At 41.0% G+C, this 27522-nt stretch overlaps 1 protein-coding gene across 2 annotated transcripts in view; it reads right to left on the bottom strand.

Annotated features, from left to right (window-relative positions):
• The window catches only part of LOC121503387 (alpha-1,6-mannosylglycoprotein 6-beta-N-acetylglucosaminyltransferase B-like), a 141534-nt gene that overhangs the window by 55065 nt on the left and 58947 nt on the right, over window positions 1–27522 (bottom strand). For both annotated transcript variants that reach the window (XR_005991368.1, XM_041777771.1), the window contains exons 6-8: window positions 26448–26615; window positions 19576–19740; window positions 12340–12509 (exon numbers count right to left, since the gene is read on the bottom strand). Coding sequence is in view for 1 of the 2 variants with exons in the window: in XM_041777771.1 (XP_041633705.1) it covers window positions 12340–12509; window positions 19576–19740; window positions 26448–26615 (503 nt within the window). In the remaining variant the exon portion in view is untranslated. The remainder of the gene's footprint in view (window positions 1–12339; window positions 12510–19575; window positions 19741–26447; window positions 26616–27522) is intronic.

The following is a 27522-nucleotide window of genomic DNA, read 5'->3' on the forward strand; positions in this document are numbered from 1 at the left end:
CTTTGTAGTCTAGTAAAAACTGCCAGATAAATCACAGGAAGTCAGCAGGCCTGGTAATGTGATAAAGCCTATGAGTTAGTTCTGGCCAATGATGAATCTTAATCGGATCACACGACACCAGTGTCTTTCGTTATAGTTTTCATTAATGGCCTTTTTTCCCCTGATGAAAACTAGACAGTAACTAATAAAACAAGTGCACATGGACAAAAACTAAAACTAAATTAGCTTACATTTTAGTCAACAAATAAAAACAAGATGAAAATGTTTGACAGAGACTTTATCCAATCAGGCCTAATTTTGTCATGTAGAAAGTAGGGGCAAGTTAGGCATATATCCAATCACAGCTACTTTGGCTGTGTGGAAAGGTGGGATGAGATACGGGGGAGATCCAATCACAACGGCTTTTGCTGCGTGGTTGCGGGGTAAGTTGGGGAGAGATCTGATCAGTCGACTAAATTTACTGTAAATGTTATCGACTAAAATGTTGGGAAGTTTCGTCAAGTGAAACTAGACTAAAACTAAAACAATTTAGATGACTAAATTACGACTAAAACTAAAAGATGTTTTTGGCAAAAGACTTTAACTAAAACTAAATTAAAAAGTGCTGTCAAAATTCTGCTCTGCAATCGTCAGCTCTTCCTGGATCCTCACATAGAACTTTGCATTATTTGGTAGTAACTTCCAAAATTTTGCCTGACCTTTAGAAGATTTTTAGCTGGGTCTTATTTCACTGCTAATAAAATCCTTGTGCGTGTTGGTTTTTGCATCATTCTTCTTCAAAATTAATTTCCCCTCAAGGGGCAACAAAGAAAATCTGAATCTGAATTTCCACACATACAGATAAGGTGTGAGGCAGCCAACAGCATTGGACTGATTTGACCCTGTTATAACCCCAAACAGACTTTTATTTTTGTTCTTAACTGCATGTGGCTGTTTGGCACAATTCCCACAATTCTGTCTGCAAAGCATTCCTTCTATGCGGCACCAGTGCTGCTTCTAGCACACATCAAACTGAACCGATTCAAACAGGGAGTCAGACACAAACATGCACAGAGCTCACAGTCATTTTCAAAATGAAATCTTGTGCTGACTGATCATCATGTGTCCCATCACTATTATAAGTTTGTGCCGAAACAGGAAGAAAATGAGCAGAAGGGCAAAGTAACGTGGTCTGCCTTGGAACCCAGCAGGTGAGGGTATGCACCGCTGGACGATACATCATTAAATTTTTGTGTTCATTTCTGGTATCAGGAACTGGAGCGGGAACATGTTATAATGTTAAAGTATTATGTTGCACATGTACCCCCATAGATGGGGGTGAAAGACCACTGGGGTTGTCCAAGTGGAGGAATTTTGCAGTGAGGCTTTTTTGCATGAAAAGCAACCATTTGACCAAACTCTTCTGCAGAAGAGTTAGGGGAGTATTTGACTCTCTGCATGTGCTTTTTATGTGTATTTAAGTCATTTGCATGGTTTGACCATGCAAAAAACTGTGAATAAGGACCAGTTTTCATGTCAAACAGCAAAAAAACGAAACACAACAGCTGTATTTCCAGCAGCTTTACAGCATTAGAACACCAGTCTATATTAATTACATCAAACTGAAGTTGATAACATGTAAACATGGAATTGCTGAGCTCAATTAGTCTCATTCCCCAGTGCTGTACTGAAAACAAACTGACAAGCTGGGTTCCACTGATGGTCTACAGCTATGGCTATTTTTAACTACGCTGCTGTTTTGCTTTCATGAAGCAGAGAAACAAAGCCGAGTAAGCAGAGGGCTGCAGGGTGAGAGTGCATCAGCACAAGAGGAGATTGGCAGCATAAATGGGCTGCAGCTTTAATGTTTCCTGTTGTACTCTTCAGAAACCAGCACATCCACGTCATTACATCCATTAAATCATTTCTCGGGGTTATGGATCACACCGGTCCTGCATGACTGGAAGATGAAACCTTTCAGCGGGTAAATGTTCTGGTCAAATGCTGCAAAGAAACCTAGTACGGTTTAAACAGGAGCATCAGATACTGTTGTAATGTTTTTATGCTTTATCAGGATGAGTTAGCTTTAACAAGATGACAGACCATCCAGATTCCATGTCTGTCATCAGATGGATCCATCGGTCAAAGCTTCAACCTGATGCGCTTGTTCCTGGTACGAGAATGACCAGACCAATCAGTGATGCTCCAAGGCTAATTTTATATCCAACTAATGCAAATTACAGCTGAGTCACCAAGTCTAGAGTCAGACAACACTCAGGAAACAGTCAAAACTGAGTATTTTTATTTAAGTTGGGATCAGGAAACCCAACACAGACTTCTTTAAAATGAAGTCCCATCTTCTAGATCCAAAAAGTGCAAAACCATTCTATTTCTATGAGATGCTATCAATGCAATTAGTCCACTGCTGTTTACACCTGGATGAAAGGGAGCTGTATCGTAAAGACTGGGATTCCTTCTTGAAATTAGTGTGTGAAGACGGCTGCCTCTGTGCATGGGCATTTCCTCTACAATCTGAGATATTCCAGCAACTGAAATACTTCAACGTTTAATAAATAATGCCACACGGGCCAGCATCAGATCCAAAATCAGGCCTGAAATCATCCGGTGCATAGCCAGCTTTAAGTGAAAGACATGTTCAGGTTATCAGGCCTGCAGCAACGAGCTGATTTAAAGGTCACGTATTGTACTTCTTTAAGACAAGTTTACATCAGTCTCAGAGGTCCCCAAAACATGCCTGTGAAGTCTGATACTGAAAAAACACTCCAGTATTGGATTATTGCATGTAAAAAAAAAAACCCTCTGTTCAGCCCTGCTTAGACCAAGCTGTTTCTGTGTCTGTGGCTTTAAATGTTACTGAGCTGTCTGACTCCGCCTTTGACCACGCCCTCTAAAGAAATGGATGTGGCTTAATGGATGTGGCTTAATGGATGTGGCTTAATGGATATGGCGGAGAGGAGGGTGGAACTTTCTTCCTGCCAACCAAACCTGGGGGTGGGGCTAGCTCCCCACGTGACATCATGAGGGTGAGGTCTGAGAATGGCTTGTTTCAGCACACGTTTCTGGAAGTTTGGGAAAGAGAGAGGGGGAGGGAATGGATTTTACTGATTCTTGGGGGGACTGTGGACAGGCAGGGAGCACATATTTTTTGGAACAGCTTGAAAAAGTAATTTTTGCATAATATGTGACCTTTAACAGAAATGTTCATGAAGGACTGTTTTCTCATGATAGAGACGAGACAACCTATTAATAGGTCTAATTCTCAGACAACTACTTACATCAAATTGACAGAGTCGTCAAAAATAGTTGGTAGATTAATAACTGAAATAAATGTTAGCTGTAGCCCTGCAGGTGACGGAGTTATTATGTTGATCAGAAAGCAGCAGACAGACTTTTCTGCAGCCTTCGGGGGTTTATGAACTAAAGCAGTGGAATAAAAGTTTGTGCAGAATATCTGTGGATCCCATCAGCTCTGCATCATCTCAGCAGCAGCCTGAGTGCGTGCATTAATTCTGCACTCTGCTGACAGAACAGTCTGCAGCTTTTTCCCCCTCCTTACTGTCTCCCTCCTCTCACCTCCCAACCATCCACGTCTCCTCAGGTGTTAAGATAGCATGGTCTGTCGCCAGCTAATTACCCATGTAGCACCAGGAGGAGATGAGGGGACGTCCCCAGGCGGAAGTGACAGCTGTCTTGCTTCTGCATAGGCATCCTGTGACAAGAGCTGCAGGCGATGACAGATATGATGTCACGGCCACCGGAGTCTCTAATTCGATTACAGACCACGTAGAAACATGAGACAGACTGTACTTTTTCTTTTGTTCTTCTGTTTCCATCTCTACAAGGATTTCTTTTGTGCTCCACTCAGTCTCAAATTCCTCGCTGCAAATCGAAACTGCTGTTTGACTTCAGAAACAACGCAACAAGGGCAGCTACAGGAAGGGCTGAACTGATTCTATTTTCACTCAACAGATTAAAAAAAGCAGCAGCATGAAAAGATTCTGTGGTTATGTCTTCATCTAAGAACGTTTTTCACAAACTAAACAGCGATTTGTTTCTGGTGTTGAATCAAACCCGCAGTCACATATTTGCAAACAAAGACGAGAGCAGATGTGTTTCAGTTTCCGTGGCGATGATGATAAATCAGCAGACATGCTAGCAGCTCTACGAGGCTTTACAGAAAAAACTTTCACTTTAATGCAAACGACAGCATGAAACTTCTTTTTACCCATCGTCCTACATTAACAAAAAAAAACTTCCTGAGCACAAAAATCTAAAAAAAAGGAAAAAAAAAAGACATAATTCTTGCTTTTAATTAGAATGTTTTTAAAGGTCACATATTAAGGAAAAATCACCTTTTCAGGCTTTCCTAACAAAAATATGCACCCCTGTCTGTCCACAATCCCCCCAAGAATCAGAAACACCCCCCCCCCCCTTCACCTTTCAGAAAATGTGTGCTGAAACAAGTTCTCAGATTTCCCCCTCATGATGTCATGTGGGGAGTTAGCCCTGCCCCCAGGTTTGGCTGGGAGGAAGAAAGTTCCACCCTCTTCTCCTGATCCTCCCCTCACCTGCCAGATCTTGTCATGTTAAACCATGACACGTTTGTGTGACGTGACTTGGTTTAACATGACCTGACCCGGCTTAGCATGATGTTGTGGCTTGGCATGATGTGACTTCCATTTGATGTAACATAGCAGGTGACCTGGTGTGACATGACTTGACTTGTCCTAACTGAGCATGTCACTGCGTTATTTGACTTGGCGTGATGTGATGCTTTGTGTCCTGATGTGGCATAACCTGACACACCAGATGGATTTGTTTCACACATCCATCTGGTAAACCTCCCGTTGGCAGTGTTTGGGAAAGGGCAGAGCCTTTGAAAAAAACTCAGAGTGTGATTGGATGAATGTTCTGTCCGTCACATCATTACGGGCCAATCAGAGCAACAAAACACGTGACGTTGTCACCCCAAACCGAGGAGTAAACTCCATATAGAACTGCATAATGTGAACCATTGAGACTGTAGACATGTCAGTGCTCAACTTTTGTCGTTTTTGAAAAGAAAACAACTCACTGCTGTTCTTTGTTCTTCTTTTAACAAAGAAATATCGTCAAGTTCTGATAAAACTGGCGTCCACGCTGATCTCTTCTGCCATAATTGCACTGTGCATAATTGTCTCTTGTTGCTGCTTGCTTACATCATGACTCTACCGCACCTGAGAGTACTGCCCCTCTTCACTGATTGGTCCTGTCACTTTCTAATCAGGCCCAAACAGTTCAGACGGGAGCTTTGCAAAATGGATTCACCAGTGAGAAACCCGGGCGTATCCATCTGCTATGCAAGGCTAGCATAAAGTGACACTCCATGACTTGATGGGTGCGGCATTGTGGGATTTGCTGGTGTTGTGACGTGATCTGGCGTGGCGTAGCATGCTGTGCTGTGACATACGGTGGCATGACATGGCTGTGATTAAGCATGACATGACAAGGCACTAGGCGTTATGATGTGGCGTGCCATGGTGTAAGGTGCCCCGATGTAACGTGACATGGCTTAGCGTGCTGTGATGTAGTGTGACACGATAAGGCATAAGGTGTCTTGACGTGGCATGGCGTGGCATGGCATAGCCTTTCTGTGATGCAGTGTGATGCTGCGTGACAAGGCATAAGGTGCTGTGTCCATGTCGGACATGGTGTGAGGTGGGTTGACCTGGCGTGACCTTGCATGACCTGGTGTAGTGTGCTATGATGTGGTGTGACATGGTGTGGTACGAAATAGCGTAGTGTCCTTTGAAGTGGCGTGATGTGGTTTAGCATGCTATTGTGCGACGTGGCGTGACATGGCATAAGGTGCCGTGACTTGGCGTGGCGTAGGGTGACATGGTGTTGTGTGCTGAGGTGTGGCATAGCATGCCATGGAGTAGCATGCTGAGCTGTGCCATGATGCAGTGTGACGTGGCATAGGATGCCATGGCATGACGTAGCCTACTGTGCTGTGGCGTGACTGGGCGTAACATGACTTTGCGTGTCATGACTTGTCATTGCGTGACACAACATTCCCTATCCATTGGTACCATGCTGTACTTTATAGTACTGTACTGTGTTGCATCATACTGTGTAGCTGTTTATTAACATTCTAGCAAACTCTTGAGTGTAAAATTTTATTTTGACAAGTTTTACTAGAAATAAATAAATATTAAAACCAGACAAAGCTGATGCTACAAAATCAAAACCATCTGCTCCATTTGTCAGCATGGTGTGAAAGTAAAACCCTCCTCTCTGCAACACACTTGAACCCCTTAATTTAGAAAGTAATACATGAGAGTTTTCTAATTATCAGAGCAGTTGAAGGAGAAACAGATTAATTTAATAACTGGATACCTGCACCGTGGAGTCATTACGGCTATGACAACAGCATGTGAGCTCCCCTTAAAAAACTAAAATACAGAAAAATATGAAATCTTCAGAGATTACACAGGGGGAAGGAAGCTGGCAGCAGAGAAAAGGATAACAGAGAGATGTGTAAAAATAAATGATTTGTCTACTCAAGAGAGCAAAGCCAATGGCAGCCAAAGCGGCGGCTGAATGAAGCCACCAGAGAGCGTGGATGTTGCCCATTAGAGGCAATTATACGCTGCAAACCAACAGCTTGACTCCCTCTGTAACTAAGCTCCTGGTGTGGCTAATCTGTCCATCAGAGAAAAAAGCCAAACGCATCCTCAATCCTGTCCCCGTTAGAGCCACAGCAGGCTGTTCACTGATATTAAGCTCCTTTCCAAAGCCTGGGTGGGAAAGTGAAGAGTGGGAAATGTAAATAGATACAAGCCTGAGGGAATCCGTGGGAGCACAACCCACATAACGATCTGTCAATTTAACAGCGTGTGGGAGTGGAAGAGTTAGAGATGTTCCTGTTTTTTCTTCATTAATAGTCACAGAGAGGGGATTTATGGATGTTCAGCATCTGCCATTAGCTGGCCAATTTAAGAAACAGTAAAAACGAAACAGGGACTGTGGAGAGAATATGGACACAGCTCGATGGAAGAAATGTCAGCTCTCTGATACACACTGCTTCCTGATTCCCTTCTTATTATACATATAGGTCACACTTATAATTCAAATGTTAATATTAGACAAAAATAACCTGAGTAAATTCAAAAAGTCAGTTTGTGAATGATGATTTCATCTATTGAGGGAAAAAAGCCATCCCAGCCTACCTGGCCCTGTGTAGAATAGTAATTTCCCCCTAGATCTAATAACTGGTTGTTCCTTAACTGGGTCAGTGAGGCCTGCAGGTCTTTAGATGTTCTGGGTTCTACTGGGACGTCCTGGATGAGTCGTCCATGTTCTCTTGGAGTCATGTTGGTAGTCCGGCCACTCATGGGAAGGTTCACCACTGTTCAGTTTTCTCCATTTGTGGATAATGGCTCTCAGTGTGGTTGAATGGAGTCCTGAAGCCCTAGAAATTCTCTGCACAGACTTTTGTCCCACTCCTCATTGCAGAATTGTTTCCACTCAGCAACACATGAGGGTTTTCCAGCATGAACAGCCCATTAAAGGGTTTTTGCTTTTTTTCCCATTTTTGTCTCTTTAACCCAATTTTTACTATTATTAACCCTTTTTAAACCACTTTTTCTGCATGTTGTGGCACAGTTTTCTCAATTTTTGCATATTTTTGAACCTTTTTATTACTTTTTGCATAATTTTTGCCACTTAGCGCCCATTTTTGTTACTCTTTGCCCTTTTTTCCTCTTTTACTGATTTCTGGCACATTCCTGCACATTTTCCTGCCAATTTAGTCTGTTTATGTCACTCCACAACCTATTTTGCCACTTAGCACCCATTTTTGATACTCTCTACTCCCTTTTCATCACTTAATCTGGCCCTTTTGGCAACATTTCTGAAAACCATAACCCCCTTTTTTAATATTTACTAAAAATGGCTTTTATATTTACTATAAAAACAAATCAAATGTTAAGTCAGTCCAAAACTCTTTCAGTATTAATCATTTTTGTAATGGATTTAACAGCTGCAGACATTTAAAGGCAAAGGATACTCTTAAAACCACAACATCTTCTCTTCCTCCATTTCTGCATTTAATGATCTTTTGGGGGCCGGACAGGAAGCTTTGGGGGCCCGATACGGCTCCCGGGTGCCAGTTGATGATCAGTGATCTAGGGCAGTGGTTTTCAAAGTGTGCGGCGGGTCTCCCCCTGGGGGGCGCCACAGAGCTTCAGGGGAGGCGCAGAACCAGTAACCAGAAAAAAGGTGATTTGCTTTGCAAACCTCTGCTGTGCATGGAGCTAAATGGATAAAATTATAGCTACTTATAGAGCAGTGTTAATCAACCAAAGAGCCAAATTATGGAAAATACCTTTGCAAGAGCCACAATCTAAGAGGAGAAAAGAGGCAAAAACAGCTGGAAATAGCAATAAGAATAGGTTAAAGGTGGCAAAAATGGTCAAAAAGCAGCAAAAGATGGATGAAAATGGGGAGAAAAAGTGGAAAACAATGGACAGAAAGTAGCAAAAACTGTGTGAGAAGTCACAAAAAATGAGTGGAAAGTGACTTAGATGGGCACAAAGCAGTCAAGAGTGGCAAAAATGGGCAAAAAAAGAGGAAAAAAGCGGTATATAATGGCGAAAGGTCGCTTAAATGGACAAAAAAGGGCAAAAAATGGGATAAAAGTGGCAAAATTTGTGAAAAAGTGGCAAAAAGACGTCGCAAAAATGAGCAAAAACATTTGAAAAAAAGGATATTTACTGATGAAAGGTAGCTTAAATGGGCAAAAAGATGAAAAGGGCAAAAATGGGCAAAAATGAGGAAAAAGGAGCAAAAAGAAGTTATAAAATGGCCCAAAAATATGAAAAAAGGTATTTAATGGCATTATAACTGAATAAGAGGGAAAGGCAGATGTTTAAGGACATTTGCAAACCAAAATATCCAAAATACATTCATGTTAAAAATGAAATGTTGTTGTTTAATTTTTTTTTTCACTTTGAATCCTTTTGTGGGTGGGGGTCCACCAAATGGATCAGTTCTTCTAGGGGAGGCTCACTCTCACACACTTTGAAAACCCCTGATCTAGGGTATCATAGAAGCCCCCCCCCCCCCAAAGATCTTTAGAGATCTAAAGAAATTCAAAAACGGATGAGAAACAAAGTCACTGACATCTACCAATCTGGAAAATGTTACAGACACTTCTAAGGCCAACCACACCGTGAGCCATTATCCACAAACAGGGAAAACTGTGAACAGTGGTGAACCTTCCCAGGAGCAGCCGGCCTACCAACATGACTCCAAGAGTGCATGGATGACTCATCTAGGACGTCCCTGAAGAACATCTAAAGACCTGCAGGCCTCACTGACTCAGTTAAGTTTGACAAATATGTAAATAAAAAAAATCAGAAAGGGGGCAAGTACTTTTTCACAGGCCTGTATTTTCTCTAAGGGTGAATATTAATTTCCTGTTGAATAGAGATCTACATTATCTCTAGAGGAAAGCCACTGAACATTTCAATAAATGCAGATATACTCAGCTGTCTCGCTCCGCTGCTGCATAAATGAGGACTATATTCAGAAACGATCAGCTCTAACCTTGACCCTTGTTTCTTTATGAGTCTGTCAGAGCTCTGTCTGCAATCTTCTCGACATTTCCGTCTCTGTTCCCAAGGATTCAATGCACCATGACACCAATTAGCAGGCTAAATAATAACAAGGCCAACAGAACGACTCCCTCTGCTACATCTCCCCCACCTCGCTGATCTCCGCCGACTGTTTTCATCAAAGCAGCTTTTCCTCACAGCCTGAAATTTCAGATCAAAGGGCAGCTCTAACTCATCAATGCCCTCACCTCTTCCTTACAGCAGGCGATCCAGTGCTCAATAACAAGCCCACATCATCATCAGCTTGTCTGCTTCACACCGCCCACCGGCTGGAAAAAATCGACAGCACATCTCGCTTTCTACACCATCATTTCCCTCCACCGGCCAGCGCCAAGCTGGGAGCGGGACCACTGCAGGACTGGACCGGTGTTCTATCTGAACGCCTCCTTTTGCATCTCACCGGTGTGAGAATCAATAGTCTTACATTTATGGATGAAACCATCTGCTCCGTCTGACTGGAAGGCACAGAGTGTACATATGTTTGTGTGCAGCGGCCGCCGGCATTGGCACTTATGTTTGTGATGACAAGCCCGTTATCACTCTGGAGTCAGTGAGCTGCAGCGGGAAGGAGCCCAACTAACGGTGGAGATGCTGTCGAGCCTTCGGGCTGTAACGACGCAGCAGGATGGAGGGAGAGCTTATCAGCGAGCGGCCAAAAGGTGAGCAGGAAACAGCAGGAGGGCTGCAGACCTCTGCAGAGCACGCCAAAAGGAAAACAGAAAGCCAAAAAGTACAGGTGTTCTGATTGAGACACATGCTTGGGCATTACACATCAAACATGCATATATTAGCTAGGGTTAATCAGTAATTTGGTTAAATTCGTTTAAACTAATTATCCCATCATTTTTTAGGAACACAGGCTTAAAATCCCAGTCTGTAATGCTCTTTAAAACTTCAATGAACCTCCCTCCACTAGAGGCCGCTGTACCTTCGGTAAGGTTAAGGCCCTTCAAGGTGTTCAGTTATCAGGGATTAGTGGACTTAGCAGAGGCGACCGTCCGACCTGTTCACCGCTTTCCACATTATTATGCAAATGACATTTTATCTTATTTTCCTAAATATTAATGCAAATGACAGAATATTTTTCAAGTCATCAGCCGTTGAACAAATCTCATAATGATAACCGTTATTTGTTTTTACATAAAAATCTCAAAATGCACTGTTCCACATTATTAAGCAAGCCACAGGTTTCAGCAATATGGAAAAGAAAAAGGATCTCTGCAGCTGAAAAGTGTCAAATAGTGCAATGCCTTGGACAAGGAATGAAAACATTTCAGGAAAACTTAAGTGTGATCATTGTACTGTGGCTGATTCAGAGCACAGACGGGTTTGTGCAGATAAAGGCATAATGAGGAAGGTTTCTGACAGACAATTTCATGGGATTAAGAGAGCAGCTGCTAAAATGCCATTAAAAAGCAGCAAACAGGTACTTGAAGCTACTGGTGCCTCTGGAGTCCCACCAACCTCAAGGTGTAGGATCCTCCAGAGGCTTGCAGTCGTGTATAAACCTACTATTCAGCCCCCCCTAACCAATGCTCACAAGCAGAAACAGTTGCAGGGGGCCCAGAAATACATGAAGACTCATTTTCAAACTGTCTTGTTGACTGATGAGTACCGTGCAACCCTGGATGGTCCAGATGGAGGAGTAGTGGATGGTTGGTGGATGGCCACCATGTCCCAGCAAGGCTGTGATGTCAGCAAGGAGGGGGCGGAGTCATGGGGAGAGAGCTGGTAGGCCCCTTTAGGCCTGAAGATGTGAAAATGACCTCGGCAAAGTATATAGAGTTTCTGAATGACCACTTTCTTCCATGGTACAAAAAGAAGAACAGTGCCTTCTGTAGCAAAATGATCTTCATGCATGACAATGCTCCATCTCATGCTGCAAAGAATCCCTCTGTGTCATTGGCTGCTATGGGCATAAAAGGAGAGAAACTCATGGTGTGGTCCCCATCCTCCCCTGACCTCAACCCTGTTGAGAACCTTTGGAGCAGTAAATATGACCTCCTAATGCTGCAAATTCAACAAATGACAATTTTCAGTTCTTTAAAATCTTTTAAAACTCTGTTTTGCATTATAATGTGGAACAGTGTTCAAAAACATTTGAATTATGCTGTAACGGCTGATGACTTGAAAAATATTCTGTCATTTGCATGAATATTTAGGAAAATAAGAGAAAAATGTCATTTGCATAATAATGTGGAGAGCGGTGCAGTCCGACCTGCAGCGGAGGAAGGTTCAGGTTCACCTTCTCTGACTTCATATCCCCGGGTCATATTGAATCATCCCACCTCTTCTTCTCTTTTCCTGTATAGTGTGGTATTTTATAGGTTTTAACTTGTCCATCCAAGTCTTGTCCATCTGTTCCAGTCCTGTCTCTTCTTGCTCTGTATCTGCTTGTGCCGTGTTGTACTGTCCCATATCGTATCAAATGGACAATAGGTACCAGCCAATCCTTAAGTCTTCATCTGCATAGGTATCAGAAGGATTGAAGGTACAGGAGTGTCTGGTTCTCCTTGGTTCTCCATGCATTCTTACTAAAACAGCAGCTGACTCCTGCATAGCTGCTCAAAGATGCATGGGATGGGATAAATACCACTGAACAAAGCCTGCAGAGTCCGGGACTGTTCTCTGCCTGCAGCCTCAAACCAACGAGTTTAAAAAGAGAGTGAAGTGAACTCACCCGTGCAGCTCCTTGACAGAGACTGAAACCTTCAGGTCGTGTCCCAGCACATGGAGAGCCGTGAGGATGTCAGCCCACTGCACCATCTCACCCAGAGGACCCCCCTTCAGCACCTTTGGACTGAAGACATCCCCTGATTCTTCTGTTAGGAAGCCCACATGGACCAGGATCTGAGGGAGGACAGGAGCAGTAACAGAGAAGTTTAGTCCATGCAAAGAAAGCTGCGAGTGAGTCATCATGTCCCGCTATTTCAGGTGAATATTTTAAAACAAATGCAGCCCTGGGTGAAGAATAACAGAGCTTTGGCTAGAGCCGTTTTCACCAGCATTAGGAGACATACATGAATAAATTCAGATATTTGACATGGATCAGGGTTGTCAAATTTTAATTCAGTACCTAATAAAATTAAAGAAAGCAGAGTGACAGCATATTCACACCAACGCAGCTCCCAGGGAACACAATCCTAGAGCCTGGAGTAGGAATCAAAATTGATTAGCTAACGGCTGATTGATATGCAGAGCGCTAAACCAGCGCTTTAATTGCTGATGAGGAAGGATGGAATTTCCCGGGCTGTTAAATATGTAATGGAATAAGATTTTTCAACAGATGGCGGCATTTAATCTTTTTCCAAATTACTTTTATCAAGATGAAAAATCATCCACTGGACCATCATTTCATGTGCTTTTGGGTCTTACAGCTGCAGATATCTGCCAGGCTTCCCAAACTAAGATCTGCATGACTGCATGAAATTATCATTTGCACAATAACATCTGTGGTTTCTGCATCCAATTAGAACTGAAATCTTCAAAAGTTTCTCCAAAACTTCTCCTAAAAACTGTCCCGTTTCAGTTCATAACAATAAATCATGATTTAAAAAGATTTTAATGAGGTTTGAGAGTCTAGTTTACCCACTGATCCAGGCTTCTGCTTGAGAGAGTTTCTTTTAAATGTGTGGCTTTAAGATCGATTTAAAATTTTAATGCAATACAACACTAAACAATACGATACAATAAAATACTGAACAGTCCATCAGAAATGATACTGATGATACCACACTAACAATACCATAAATATGGTACGAAACAACAGGGCTTCTCAAACTTTTCAGCCCTCGATCCCCAAAATAAAGGTGCCAGAGACTGTGACCCCACTGTACCTGGAGGTGGTTGAACACAGCCATGAACATTCAAGAATAGTCATGTGCAGAAAAGGCTGTGCATCAGGGGTGAAAAAGGGGAGAGCATCAGGGGCCCAGACAAACTGAGGGCCCATGGAGGTCAGCAAAACCACGGTCCATTGTAAAGTTAAGCTGTGATATCCACATTTTATTATTTTTACCTGAATAATAACCACTCCTATCAAAGCAACAAATGTCTTTTTTTGTCCTTTTGTACTCTAGTATATAGTCATCTTAAAAATGTGAATCCTTTTTCTTTAAACAAAATTTAAAATGGGTTAAAAGTGGCTGAAAAAGGTTAAAAATAACTAAACTTTGCAGAACGGTGGTGGAATTGGACTTTAAAGCAGCAGAAATTAGTTAAAAGTGGCAAAACTGGCTTAAAAGAAGTAGAACTGGGCAGAAAAGGTGGTGAAATGGGATTAGAAGTGGGAAAAATGTGTTAAAACTAGCAAAAATGGGTTAACTGAGGCGGAAAAATAGGCAGACGCCGGCATAACAACAAGTCAAATCTGGTTGAAATGGCCAAAAATTGGGGTAAAAAGTTGTGAAAAGGGGTTATTAGTGGTTATCTATTGGGTCAACAGAGACAACAATAGTTCAGAAAATGTCAAAAATGATTTAGGTGATAAAAATGGCTTAAAAGTGGAGGATGTGTGAAATGTGAAGGTGGCATAATTGGGTTTAAGTATCAAAAATGCATTAAACGTAGCAATACTTGATTGGAAAAAGTGATGAAAATGGGTTTGAATATGGCAAAATTGGTGTTGAGTGGTAAAAGTAGGTTAAAGAGGCGAAATACAGCGCTTAACAAATTTATTAGACCACCTGTCATATTTGTCTCAGAGACCATCCAGCATCATGAAGTGCTTTAATGCGGACTCTTTCATTTTCAGTGAGCTCTCCACGTTTTACCATTTTGAATAGGAATGAGGAATTTCAAACTGAATTCACCCATATTTGAGCCGGCTCACTGGGCTTCTCTGAGAAGTCAGAAATGAATCAAGCATAACATTCAACCACTAAAACTTATTTTTATGTTCAAGAATAACTATAATTTGACATATCAATCAAGAAATATTAATGTACTTTACTATTTATTAAGTTTTTTGTAAATCAGTACATTTGAAAATTCATGGATAACAATAATAATTTTATTTTAGCATTAAAAATATCATTTGGGTTAAAGAGCTTCTACATATTGGTGTATTAACCATTGCAGAAACATAAAAAATGATTTTGGTAATTACCAATGCTGTTAATTTAGGGCAGCTGTGACATAAACCTTACTTTGGTTAGGGTTACGGTGGTCTAATAAATTTGTTAAGCACTGCACATGCATTAATTGTGCAAAATTGATGAGAAGTGGCAATTCTTGGTTGCAAAAGGGTGGGAAAAGCGGATAAAAAGTACTACAATTAAAAACTTTCAACATCAGAGCCGATAGGTTTGACACGTGTTAACTACGCTAGCACCAATGCTACTGATCCAACACACATATATGGACATTACTGCACTGATCTGAGGGAAAACTGACTTTTTACATATTTTTCAAACATAGCTTTGATTTCAGCATTAATCTCACTAAATGACCATGTTTGTATTTGACATCTAACTAATTTTATGCATCTTTTTCATTAAAATTGGTTAAATATGAAAAAAATAGGTTTCGAAGGCATCCCGTGACCCCCACGCTGGAAACCACTGGTGTAGAGGACTATAACCCTGTACATGGGACTATGATCCACCTGCCTGGCCAGCAGCCCCCCTCCTTCACTCTGAACACCTCAGAAACATCCATCCGTCAGTCACTCTGAGATAAAGACCAGCTCCCTGCGGGCTGAGATTAAATGAAGTGTTTGTCTGAGGCTGACAGTTTCAGATCTCAAACTCTGAGACTTTAAATCAAACACAGAAAAATGAAATAAATACTGTGGAGTTTTTCTTTGTGTAAATGTGCTGACAGCGTCCTGGCACTCTGCCGTGTGTGCGGTTTGATCCTTTTCTTTCAGCAGGATAAATCAAAGCTTCTGACTGTTCTGTAAATAACATTAGACTCTCCTCAAACGCCTCATCCTTCCTACTGGGAGAGGGCTTTGTTTATTATAATGGTGCATTTGACAGTAATGGTGCCTGTCCATTAAAGCGTCCCTGCAGGCTGGGCCTCCATCATTAAAGGCAGGAAATAGAAATCAGCAAAGACGACGGATGTTTAAGCGAAGACGGTGCTAATTTGGCTCTATTTTTAAGCTCTTTGTTAGTTAGTATCTGCTCCACTTTCACTGTTCCAGTTGGTATTAATGTGATGTTTGAGTCAGAGATGGACATGTTCCATCTGTTTGTGCTAGAGCTGAAGCAAAACAACGTGTGCATGGTGACTCATTAGTATCTCTGATGATAACGAGGGGAACATCCACTTCCATCTCTGTCCAGCTTTTGTCCTCGCTGCAGCATCCTTTATCTGCTTGCTATATTTACTCTGTCCTCTTTTCTGAGGATCAGACCTGGAACTGGATATCCATTCATTTTTTCTTTTATACCACCCCACCCTGCTCATATCTGCATCAATCAGAGCATTGTGCTTGTCTCTAGAGGTGAGAATCACAGTTAGCTAGAAATTTGTAGGATAAGTGTTTACCCTATCATCTCAAAACTGATGTGAAGTTATCACTAGTGTGTGCCGAAGTAATGGCAATCAAATAAAAATATGCAATATAAAATAGGTTACTGCATAAATATTCCCTCCTTCTAGTCAGTATTTAGTAGAGTCTCCTTTGGCTGCAGTCTCAGCTCTGAGTCTGTGTGGATAGGTCTCAGTAAGGCTCAAACTGTTAGACTCTGCAATTTCACTCCATTCTTCTTTGCTAAACTACTCAAATTCTGTCAGGTTGCACAGGGGCTGAGCATGAACAGCTCCTTCCAAGTCCAGCCACTAAACCTCTGTTAGATTGAGGTTTAGGCTGTGACTCGGCTGCTCCAGAACATTCCCCTTGTTGTCTCTAAACTGTTTCTGTGTAGCTTTCTCTGTACGCTTCAGCTCATAAATAAACCCTCCAAGCTGTAGTTCTCTTATAGGCTGAATAAGATTGTCTTACAGGATTTTCCCTCCAGGGCCGGCTGCTGAGAAGCATCCCCCCAGCATGATGCTGCCACCACCACGCTCCACAGTGGGGATGGTGTGTTTGTGGTGATATCAGTGTTTTGCGTCTTGTGTGATGGTCAAAAAGCTCCATTTTGGTCTCATCAGACCAAAGAACTTTCTTCTTCTTGACCATGGAGTCTCCCACATGCCTTTTGGTGAACTCCAGTCCAGATTGAATCTGAGTTTTCTTCAACAGTGTCTTTCTCTTTGCCACTCTCCCATACAGCTCTGACTGGTGAAGAAGTTATATTCCGCATAAACACAGACGTGTCAAATTTTTAAGTAATGTTTTCTTCACAACCAATATGCAGAGATTTTAACTAGGGCTGTCAAATGATTAAAATTTTGAATCATATTAATCACAGGGTTGCTGTGGATTAATTCCAATTAATCATGATTAAATATCATTCATTTTTAATCTATATTAATCGCGTTTCATTTTGCATAAGCAAACAGACTCAAGAAAGAAGAGAATATCTATGCCAGTGCTATTCAATTACAAATTCATCTGGGCCAAATTTTTAAATCAAGAAATGTAGCCGGGCCAGACATGTTTGACACCCAGTAAGCAGCTGGTAATGTCAAATTTCAAAACAATATAGATCAATTTGATGAAAAATATTCATTTTTACTCATAGTCTCCCTTAAAATTTGGCAACATGACAAAAGCACATCAAAAAGTGCATAAAAACACAACAACAGAGCTGTATTTGAACATAACCTGAGGCAGTATAATTTTTTTCACCTGAATAAAAATAAAATAAACAGAATGAAAAAATAAAATGAAGTTCTATAAATAATAATTTATGTCACATTTTACTCAGGCATATCTTAAAGTGCATACGACAAACGTATGCTTCGCGTTGATGTGGTATTTTAAGCAGGAAGTGCTTCGGTGAAAAGAAAACTCCTTCCTGCAGAATGTGCATAACACTTCCGTCTTGGTTTTTTGTACTCAAATTTCCCATCGAGAGGGCCAACGTGCTGTTTAGCATCTTCCATATTGAGTTGGTTGGTCACTACCGGATCAACGGCCCATTTGCGCATGTACAGCGGCATGCTCGACGGTAACCCTACTTGGACAAACTGCCCGAAATGCGTTACCAGAGATGTTTCAGGGATTTTGAGTCATTCTGCACTGTAGATGGGTTAATTGCGTTAAAATTTTTGATCAGATTAATCATGATGATGGATTAATCTGCATTAACGCATCAATTTTTACAGCCCTAATTTTAACATTTATTTGTTCCCCATAAACATATATTTAGGGAATATTAACCAAAAATATTTAAACATAGCGCACACCCCTGACTCACCTGAGTGACACAGAGACACACAGCTGCAGCAGAAACAGCAGTGAGGCTGATCCTCCGTGGTCAGAGAGGAGCTTTAATGCAGAAGGTAAAGAGTTCAGGTATTCTGAAACTTTTGCCCTCAGCAGATGGAGGCCTGAGGTCTGAACTACCAACGTGTGAGCGTGCATTTCAGAGCAGGTGTGTGTGCGTGAGCGTCGCGTTTGTGTGTGTCATTGTTATGCAGCATGAAAGAGGACGAGGATGAGAGGAGAGCAAAGAGACGAGTCCCAAACCATAAGTCCGAGCCGAGTCTCAAGTCACTGATGTGTGCGACTTAAGTGCAACTCGAGTCCTAGTCGTGGACTCAGTGCAGAGTCTCTCCCATCTCAGCTGCTGAAGCTTGGGACTCCTTCAGAGTAGTCATAGGTTTCTGGGTGTCCTCTCTCACTAGTCTCCTTCTTGCACGCTCGCTCAGTTTGTGAGGACGGTCTGATCTAGGCAGATTTACACATATGACATGTCCCTTCATTTCTTCATGATGGATTTAACTGAACTCTGAGGGATGTTCAGAGCCTTGGAAATGTTTTGTCTCCATCCCCTGACTTAGACTTTTCTGTAACATTTTCTCTTGAAGTGTTCTTTTGTCTTCATGCTGTAATGGTAGCCACGGATACTGATTCCAGACCTTTCAGACACATGTGTCTTTATACTAAAATCACTGAGACACATTCACTGACCTCAGGTGATCCCCATTTCACTAACTGTGAGACTACTAGCACCAGTTGTTGAATTAGGTCAGTCACTTTAAAGAGGGCAAATTATATTGACCATGATTGATTTATAAAATCAATAAAAGGGTGAAAAAAGGGGATGATTATTTGTTATATGCACTGTATATCCCACCCATGTGAAAGAGTTGGTCTTGCTTATCAAGTTATAAAAGAACAACACCAAGCAAGTCTGTGTCTCCCCTTGGAAATAACCCTAAAATGCAAAAATAACCTGGACATCTAGGGACTGCATTTAAAGCGTGCACTTGTGTGCACCACAGTTAGTAATTGCAGCATGAGCTCCAGGAGGAGTCTAACATTTCATGCCATTTAAGCTCACGTCTAGTCATGCAGGTGTAGTGCTCTCTCCGATGCTCTGTGGAAATGTCCCTTTAAATGTCAGCAGTGAAAGTGCACCAAAGCCAATCAGTGGGTCCAACAGTACTCTCCATCATTCTCCATCTACACCGTTAGTAATTCACCATCGTGCAGTCACCACGAGTAGCCGGAGATAAAAGGAGAAAATAACAGTCAAAGAAAATGTCAGAGCTGCTCTAGTAACTTGGCAGCGTAGCATGGAGGCGTTCAGGGACTGTCTGGTTTTCTCAGCACTGTTTGATCCCAAACATCCGTCTCTTAGTGTTTTTACTGCCTTAGCAGATGGATTTACATCAAATTAAGAGCAGAGTTGCAGAAAAAAAAAACCAACAAGAAAGAGAAGGCAGTGAACTACACGACGGCCTTTTGCTGGCTCATCACGCTGCAACAATCACGACACTTTGAAAAAGATGAAACCACAACACAGACACTTATCCCACACTTTCATCCTCCACCACATTTATGCTGGCTCACCCTTTTCTGCTCTCTCCAGCGGTTTCGGAGCTTGTCATGCAGTCGGCGAGCGGCAGTGGCCCACTGTGCAGCCAGCCTGCGTATGCGTCTCTTCATGAAGATCAGTGATTCTTTTCCACCCCCAATCTGTTCCAACAGAGTCCCGATGTCTGACTGGAAAATGGCCTGAAAAACAAGACGGAGAGAAACTTTCAGGCCAGAAAATGAACAACAGGCTGTTGTTCAGAGTTAGAACTTCTCCTGGAGACAAGAAACTGCAGCGAGAAAGATACTGTCTGCTTGTTTGGTGGGAGTATTTTTACAGGACAAGGGATGCGGGGAAAACACAGTGAGCTTGTGTCTAATTAGAGTACTGACAGAAAATACTCATCCCTAACAGCTACAACACAGCAGGGGGTACAGGCATTAAAATAAAAACATACAGGGCTGTGATAAAGTAATAATCCACGTCCTGATTTTGTTGTCTTTTTGCATATTTGTCAAACTTAAATGTTCCAGATCATCAAACAAATCTCAAGATTACATAAAACATAACCTGAGTAAATACACGTCTGTTTTAAATGATTATTTTATTTATTAAGGGGAAAAGAAACCATCCAAACCTACCTGGCCCTATGAGAAAAACTCATTACCCCCTTGCCTATCCAACCATTTCCCACAAGTGGGGAAAACTCGAGCCTCTGTATGTGGGTGCCTGCTCTACCATTTAAGTCAAACCAATACCTTACAAAGCCATTCCTGAGCCTTTGGGACTCCAGCAAAATCACAGTGAGAGCCATTATCCACAAATGCAGAAAACTTGGAACAGTGGTGAACCTTCCCAGGAGTGGCTGGCCTAGCAAAATAATTCCAAGAACACATGGATGACTCATCCAGGAGATCCAAATAGAACCCAGGACACCTAAAGACCTGCAGGCCTCACTTGACTCAATTAAGATTTCAAAAAGGAACAGTATGACACCATCTAAAGAAGCCCCCCAAACCTACCTGACCCTGTTCCATCCTTGGCGGCAACAACTGCAAACAAGCGTTTGAGATAACTGTCATTGATGGCGCTTTCACGATTCCTCCCCCCCCCCCTTCCCCCCCTGGCTTGCTTTCACACTAGCAATATCAAACCATGCCTGGGCGCCCTTTCGTATTTACTCTGTCTGAAACAGCAGGTGGTGGTATGCACGTAGTTGGTTCACAACCCTGCAAAGGAGGAGAAAGAAGAAGAAGCTACCATGGCAACCACTGGGGTCATGACCTGAGCGAAGACTATTTTTTTTGACCCGGCAAAAAGTCCATCCTGCAGCCATGGATGATTAAAATCAGTTTTTAAGATGCCAGTAACTTAGCTCTTCGTATCTGCACATCTACTACAGCTCAGAGGATTAACTGGGCTCGTGCTGCATAGATTCAGCGGTTTTTCAGATGACAGGAGACTTTTTCCTTTGCTCTTGTGTGTTCATCTGTAAGGTGAGTCACAACAGACTGTTTGTTGGCTGGATTCTGATGATTTCCGCCCTTTATTGAGGAAAAAAGTGAACAAACTGCTGCGCTGTGGAAAGAAGTTTAGTTTTTATGATGATGTCATAAAGCTGATACGACGCTCTGTCCCAAGCGTGGTTCATTCACATCTCATCTGAACCGTGCCAGAGTCCACTTGAATCGCGCCCGAGACCACCTCCCAAAGTGGGCCTGGTGCCCGGGCGTGGTTCGTTTGCATTCACACTACCGAAACTAACCGGACTTTGGGCTCAAGTGCACTCAGATCTGGGACCGGGCCCCTAGTGTGAAAGCCACCTGAGTCTTTCACATCATTGTTCAGTAATGTTGTCCCGCTTATTTGTTGCAGAATTTTTTAAATTCAGCAACACTGGAGGGTTTTCAAGCTCAAACGGCCTGTTTAAGGTCATGCCACATGACGCTGACTAAGCCACTCCTAAGCCAAAACCTTAATTTAGGGTGAATCCCATTCCTATCCCTTAGCACTTATCTTAGCCCTACCCCTTGGTTTTGTGTGTTCATGTCAGGTGAAAGGGTAACCCAATTCTCTTTTGAATCAAGGGCTAGTGATAAGGGCCAAGGGCTAAATAGCCCTTGAAACAAAGATTTTCCAGGACCACACTTGAAACCAAAGGATATGATGAATTTCACTCCATGCACTGCAATCAATTGCAAAATAGCACAACGAACAACAAAGGGGCCGTATGAATGTAAAAATATTTTCTGCCTAATGATTACAGAAAGCACAACAGTTGTGTTTTCTCATATATTCAATCTTTGGTTACTAGGGATGGGAGTACTGCAGAAATCGTTGATTTTGTTGTTGATGGTTTTGTTTGCCTCTGTACTTTAAAAGCAACAGTGGGCTTTAAAGATGGTTCTTGTATTTTGGCATAAGAAACGTGGGCCAAAACAAAGAGGAGCTAGGCGACACTAAAATCAATATATTATTTTACAGACACTTGCAGTAAAACCAAAATAAACATTATCTGAACAATAGTATTTTTAGGATAGTAGAGCTCGTCAGGTGTTGCTGGGATTCATGCAGTCCTACCTTCATTTTCCTTCACTCTCAAAAATGCTCATTTTATTGTGAGTCATAGCAGCTTAGTTGGATCCTTTTAAGATGGAGTCATAATTCCCTGTTGCTGTGGAAACAGCTCAATCAATGCCAATCAAACAATCAATATTTCTTTGTTTAGCACCAGTTCAAAATGAATGTTATCTCAAAGCATGTTTTATAAAAACAGCAGGTTTAAACTGTAATCTTTGTTCTTGCCTTCAGCCAGAGACACTGGCTGGCAGATAAAGGCCTCTAAATGTTTCCAGTCATCAGACAGTGAAAACACAGAGGTAAGGAAAGAAACAGCCAGTTGAAATGTCAACAGAAATGTTAAGAGCAAGTGCTGATCATGAAGACTGATGACCATCTCCAAAATCTACTGAGTTAATCTTTGAGTCAGAGTGGACATCTGTGCCAAGACTGAAGAAAATCTCTCACAGCATTACAGCTTAGTGTTGGTTCATGCAGGACGCAGGACACCCAGCTGAAACTAATTATCGCCACTCAGCTCCAACAGCCAATCACGTAAGGGTTAATGCCCTTCAAGATGTCCAATTATCAGGGATTAATGGATGACGTGGAGGCCTGTAGCATCCTATAATGTAATAATTTCCTGAAAAAGTAATACAATTTGCACTTAACTCGATGGAAAATGTAATAAAACCCAACAATGTAATAACTTCACCAATAATGTGACAAAATATCCTGACTGATATTGTAATAACATTTTTACTGATAATGTAATATTTTTTTCAAAACTGATAATGTAATACTTCACAGATAAAGTAATATGTATGTTCATTTTCAGTCCAGAGTTCTACATTTTGTGTTTTAAGAATCTAAGAATGTTATATACGCTGGATTTGAAACAACAGAATGACTATTGGGTTAAATTGCAGACCTTGAGTACCATACAGCCGTATGCACAAGTGCAAATACTCAGGGACATGCAACTACATCCTGGTCTTACTGAGTTGGTGATGGACTTACCTCCTTGGGAGACAACAACCACAAACCAACAAAACAACTGTCAGCAACACTTCATTTGAAGAGGGTATACATAAGCATTCATAACACCTACGTACATACACATTACATGACACCTGACATAAACATGGGCCTACATATCCACTCATAAATGGTTATTATATCACTTTCAATGTCAAATCGACATTTTACTCTATGTCAAGGGACATAGGGGTCAGCTGACATACTGTCATACTTACATTATATCATGAGATTTACCTGTATAAGACGGTCAGCTCTTTTACAGTCCAACAGGAAGTTCAGCTTCTATGCGGTCTATGTGGTCAACGCTGTAACAATCTGGTCTCCCAAGGAGGTAAGTCCATCACCCACTCAGTAAGACCAGGATGTAGTTGCATGTCCCTGAGTATTTGCACATGTGCATACGGCTGTATGATACTCAGGGTCTGCAATTTAACCCAATAGTCATTCTGTTGTTTCAAATCCAGTGTAAATCACATTCTTAGATTCTTAAAACACAAAATGTAGAACTCTGGACTGAAAATGAACATACATATTACTTTATCTGTCAAGTATTACATTATCAGTTCTGAAAAAAATAAGGTATTACATTATCAGTAAAAATGTTATTACAATATCAGTCAGAATATTTTGTTACATTATTGGTGAAATTATTACATTATTGGGTTTTATTACATTTTCCATTGAGTTAAGTGCAAATATTATTACATTTTCAGGAAATTAATACATTATAGGGTGCTACAGGCCTCAACTGGTTGCCTATGTGAAAGTAATAATTGCTTTATTGGTTTATATGCAAACCTACTCATTATTTGTAATATTTCGAGTGTTTAGCATCTTTATCATCTAGCCCTGTAGTAAACTGGATAACACAGATATAGCAGGATGATATAGGCAGGAGGAACTAGTTCAAGCCAAGGTAAGATTTTGCCTCAGGGTCCAGCATCACTCTATCTAGGATCCCTCTGCTTTAATAGCCAGCTCCTACATTATCTCTGAGTACAGAGAGCCTTTCCATGCTGTTATCTGACAGTTTCATGGAGCTGAGACTTCACAAAGGTTGACTAAGGGATGCCTGCCTGATTTCTCTTCATAAACACCCTATTGGTATTTTATATTCCCTCCTCTACTCGCTGCTTAACAGCACAAACACCAGCGTGGAGTATTAATCAATGAAGTCACCGCACTGAGGACTTCTAAAAACACACATAAGGAGCTGATGAACACAAACGGTCCCCCTCAAACACACCCACACAGGAGGAGAAACTGAGAGCGTCTGTGATCCCCTCAAAGACAAAATCAATATGCAGAGCTGTACTGTACTCGCACAATGCAGGTGAGTTATTGCTCTGGAGAGCGGCTCCTGTACGGCGCAGCAAAACGCAGAGCACCCAGGGGAAGCCTGGGGATTAGATTCAGTGAGTACAGGCGTGCAATTAGAGCAGAAGGTAGAGCTGCAGAATGAATTCACATCAGGGCCCGCCGCGCAGCCTGAACATTACTCTGGGGAGGAAGAGGAGGAGGGAAACACTGGGATAAGGATGGAGGAGGGATTGGAGGGTTCATGAGTTGGAGCTGAAATTAGATATCAAATGATGCAGGAAGGATTGACAGTGAGAGGAAGAGATGGAGAGAGAGTGGGGTTTTCAGTCTCACGGGAGTTCCTGATCAAAGAATTAAATTATAAATGCTCAGCTTGAATCAATCTGAAACGTCAAAGATCAGCTACAAAAACTCAACAAAAAGATGATTTAAATAATACCACATTCTCCGGGTTTCGTTCTCAAACATTTTCATATTCTATTAAGAAGATTTCACTTCTTCAAGTTTAAACCGCTCCCACTTTAACCCTTAGGGGAGGTTGAGCATGTTTTACAGGCTTTTCATCCTTCATCCTTTTACAAATGCATGCATGTATATGGCATGAAGTCTAAAATACACCATTTACATAAAAGAGTTACACTCAAGCTGTTAAGAGCAAAAAATGCTCCATTCAAATCCATTCAAACCACAATTTTTCATCTCACTTCCATTTAAGTATTCAATCATATTTGTGTGAATCTGGGCTTTTGCATTGGAATTGAGCTACTCTCCACTAGATGGCATCAGCTTGACCGTATTCAACATTTGGAGAAATTAACATGCTAAACAAGCAAAAACCAATAATGCATAAAAATCTATGTTGCTACTTCTCATAGACATATCTCAGGCTGTAATCCATAACACAAAAGAAAACATTTGCATGTAGCAAATTGAAAATATTTAATTTTTCTGTTTTTTCTTAATCGAAAAACACATGACAAAAAACTTGGATTCCAAGGGTTCAAATCTTATGCATATTTAGAATCAATAATAAGCTAAGTTGTAGGTGAAATAGGCAGCTCAATTAAAGTTGAATTAAATATTAATGTATAATATTTTCTATAGCTGCTGTATGAAAAGTGCATTTTTTGTTCTTAGCAGTTTGAGAGTGAGTATTTGACACTACATAGAAAATAACTGCACAAAAATCAATGTTGCCTCTAATCATTGACATTTCCCAGGCTGTAATAATTCAGCACAAAAAATGTACTTTGCATGTAACACATTGAAAAAAAAAAAATCTGTTTTTTTTTCCATGCAAAACATGGTGGCATCACGACAGAAAACGGGCATTCAAAGGGTTAAAATCCTTAGAAATTAGTGAACGTTTCGTCTCAATAATTAGGTCAGTTGTAGATGGAAAATATTAGCTAAATGAAAGTAGAATAAAATATTAATGTATATTTTTATAGCTGCTGTATGAAAAAGTGCATTTTTACACTTAGCAGATTGAGAGTATTGGACAGTGCACAAATATTGATAATGCATAAAAATAAATATTGCTGCTAATCATTGAAATAGCCCAGGCTTTTTGTGTATTCAACACAAAAAAAATTAAATGCATGTAGCATATTGAACACAATTCATTTTTCTGTTTTTTTCCTCATAAAACATGGTGACATCATGTTATAAAAACTTGCATTCAAAGGGTAAAATTATTAAAAATGAATGAATATTTGACAATTATAATTAGGTCAGTTGTAGGAAAAAATAGTTCAGTGAGACTAGAATAAAATATTAATGTGTAATAATTTTTTATAGCTACTGTATAAAAAGTGCATTTTTTGCACTTAGTAGCTTAAGTGTGACAAATATCAAAACAATCCCTAAGAGTTAAATTCAACTGATGTTCTTCCACTGTGATTCATAACTTTGATATTATTAGACGATTTACTCCAACAGCACCATTTCTAAAACTCTTCCCTTCTGTCAACCCTAATAGAAATACCTGTCTCTTTGGCGGAGGCTTCAGGGTGGGCGTGGCGGTCTGGTTCCTCCAGGGTAGCGGGGGACAGAACCACTCCACCTCGCTCAGGTAGACCAGGAAGGAGCAGTCAGATCCGTCCACTCCATAGAAGGCGTAGCAGGGGTCTGAGGTCCAGCGAGCCCGCATCCACTGGAGGGTACAGATTTGAAAATGTCAAAGAAACTGTCAGGGAATCACCTGGTTATTAACAAACTCTTATTCCAACATAAAGAAGGAGAGAGGCGCCACTGGAGGCCAGATTTAAATCCATCCTCTACGTCGTCCTGTCATTTAAACTGGCAGAAGGTTAAAGAGTTCAGAACAGCCTTCAGGCACTTCGCTGTCATTTAAATTCACACTCATATTTTAAACCCAACTTTAATTTGAAGCCTCTGGTCTGCCCAGAGAAAAATGACTTAATTAGCCAGTCAGACGTAATTATCATTGCCATATTAAAGACACTGTCATTGCCTGCACTACTCCCTATTTGTTTGTTTCACTCTATCTATTAGTCAGTTTTTCTACCTTCTATTTCACTCTCATCAAACCAGTCCAGGAAATTAGTGATCAATCTGGCCCTGATTAAAGTTAATGCCTATAAAATAAATTTTTTCAAGATATTGGCATGTCCTGGCCATGTCTCTAGCCATCTTAAAGTCAGCTAGGCTCTATAATGAGTTATGAAGCGTCCTAGAAGGCATTAAAATAAAGTTAATAAATAAAGAAATAAATATATATATATAGTATATACATATATATATATATATATATATTTATATATATATATATATATAGTAGCTTTAGCTTCATAAGTTTACATATCCATAGGCTTCTTGAGCTTTAGCTATGTAGATAACATAGCTATGTAGCTTACATTGTAGCATTAGCTTCATAAGTTTACAAATCCATTGGCTTCTTGAGCTTTAGATAATGTAGCTATTTAGCTACATTTCTGGATAAAGTGTTTTCAAGAAATCTGAGATCTTTCCTGTAAGCAGACTGTTAACTTGGCTTTATTAAATGTTGTAATGAGGTTAGTAGGCTGAGTTTTTAAGTT

This window comes from Cheilinus undulatus, linkage group 21 (genome assembly GCF_018320785.1).
Source record: "Cheilinus undulatus linkage group 21, ASM1832078v1, whole genome shotgun sequence".
NCBI classification, from domain to species: domain Eukaryota; kingdom Metazoa; phylum Chordata; class Actinopteri; order Labriformes; family Labridae; genus Cheilinus; species Cheilinus undulatus.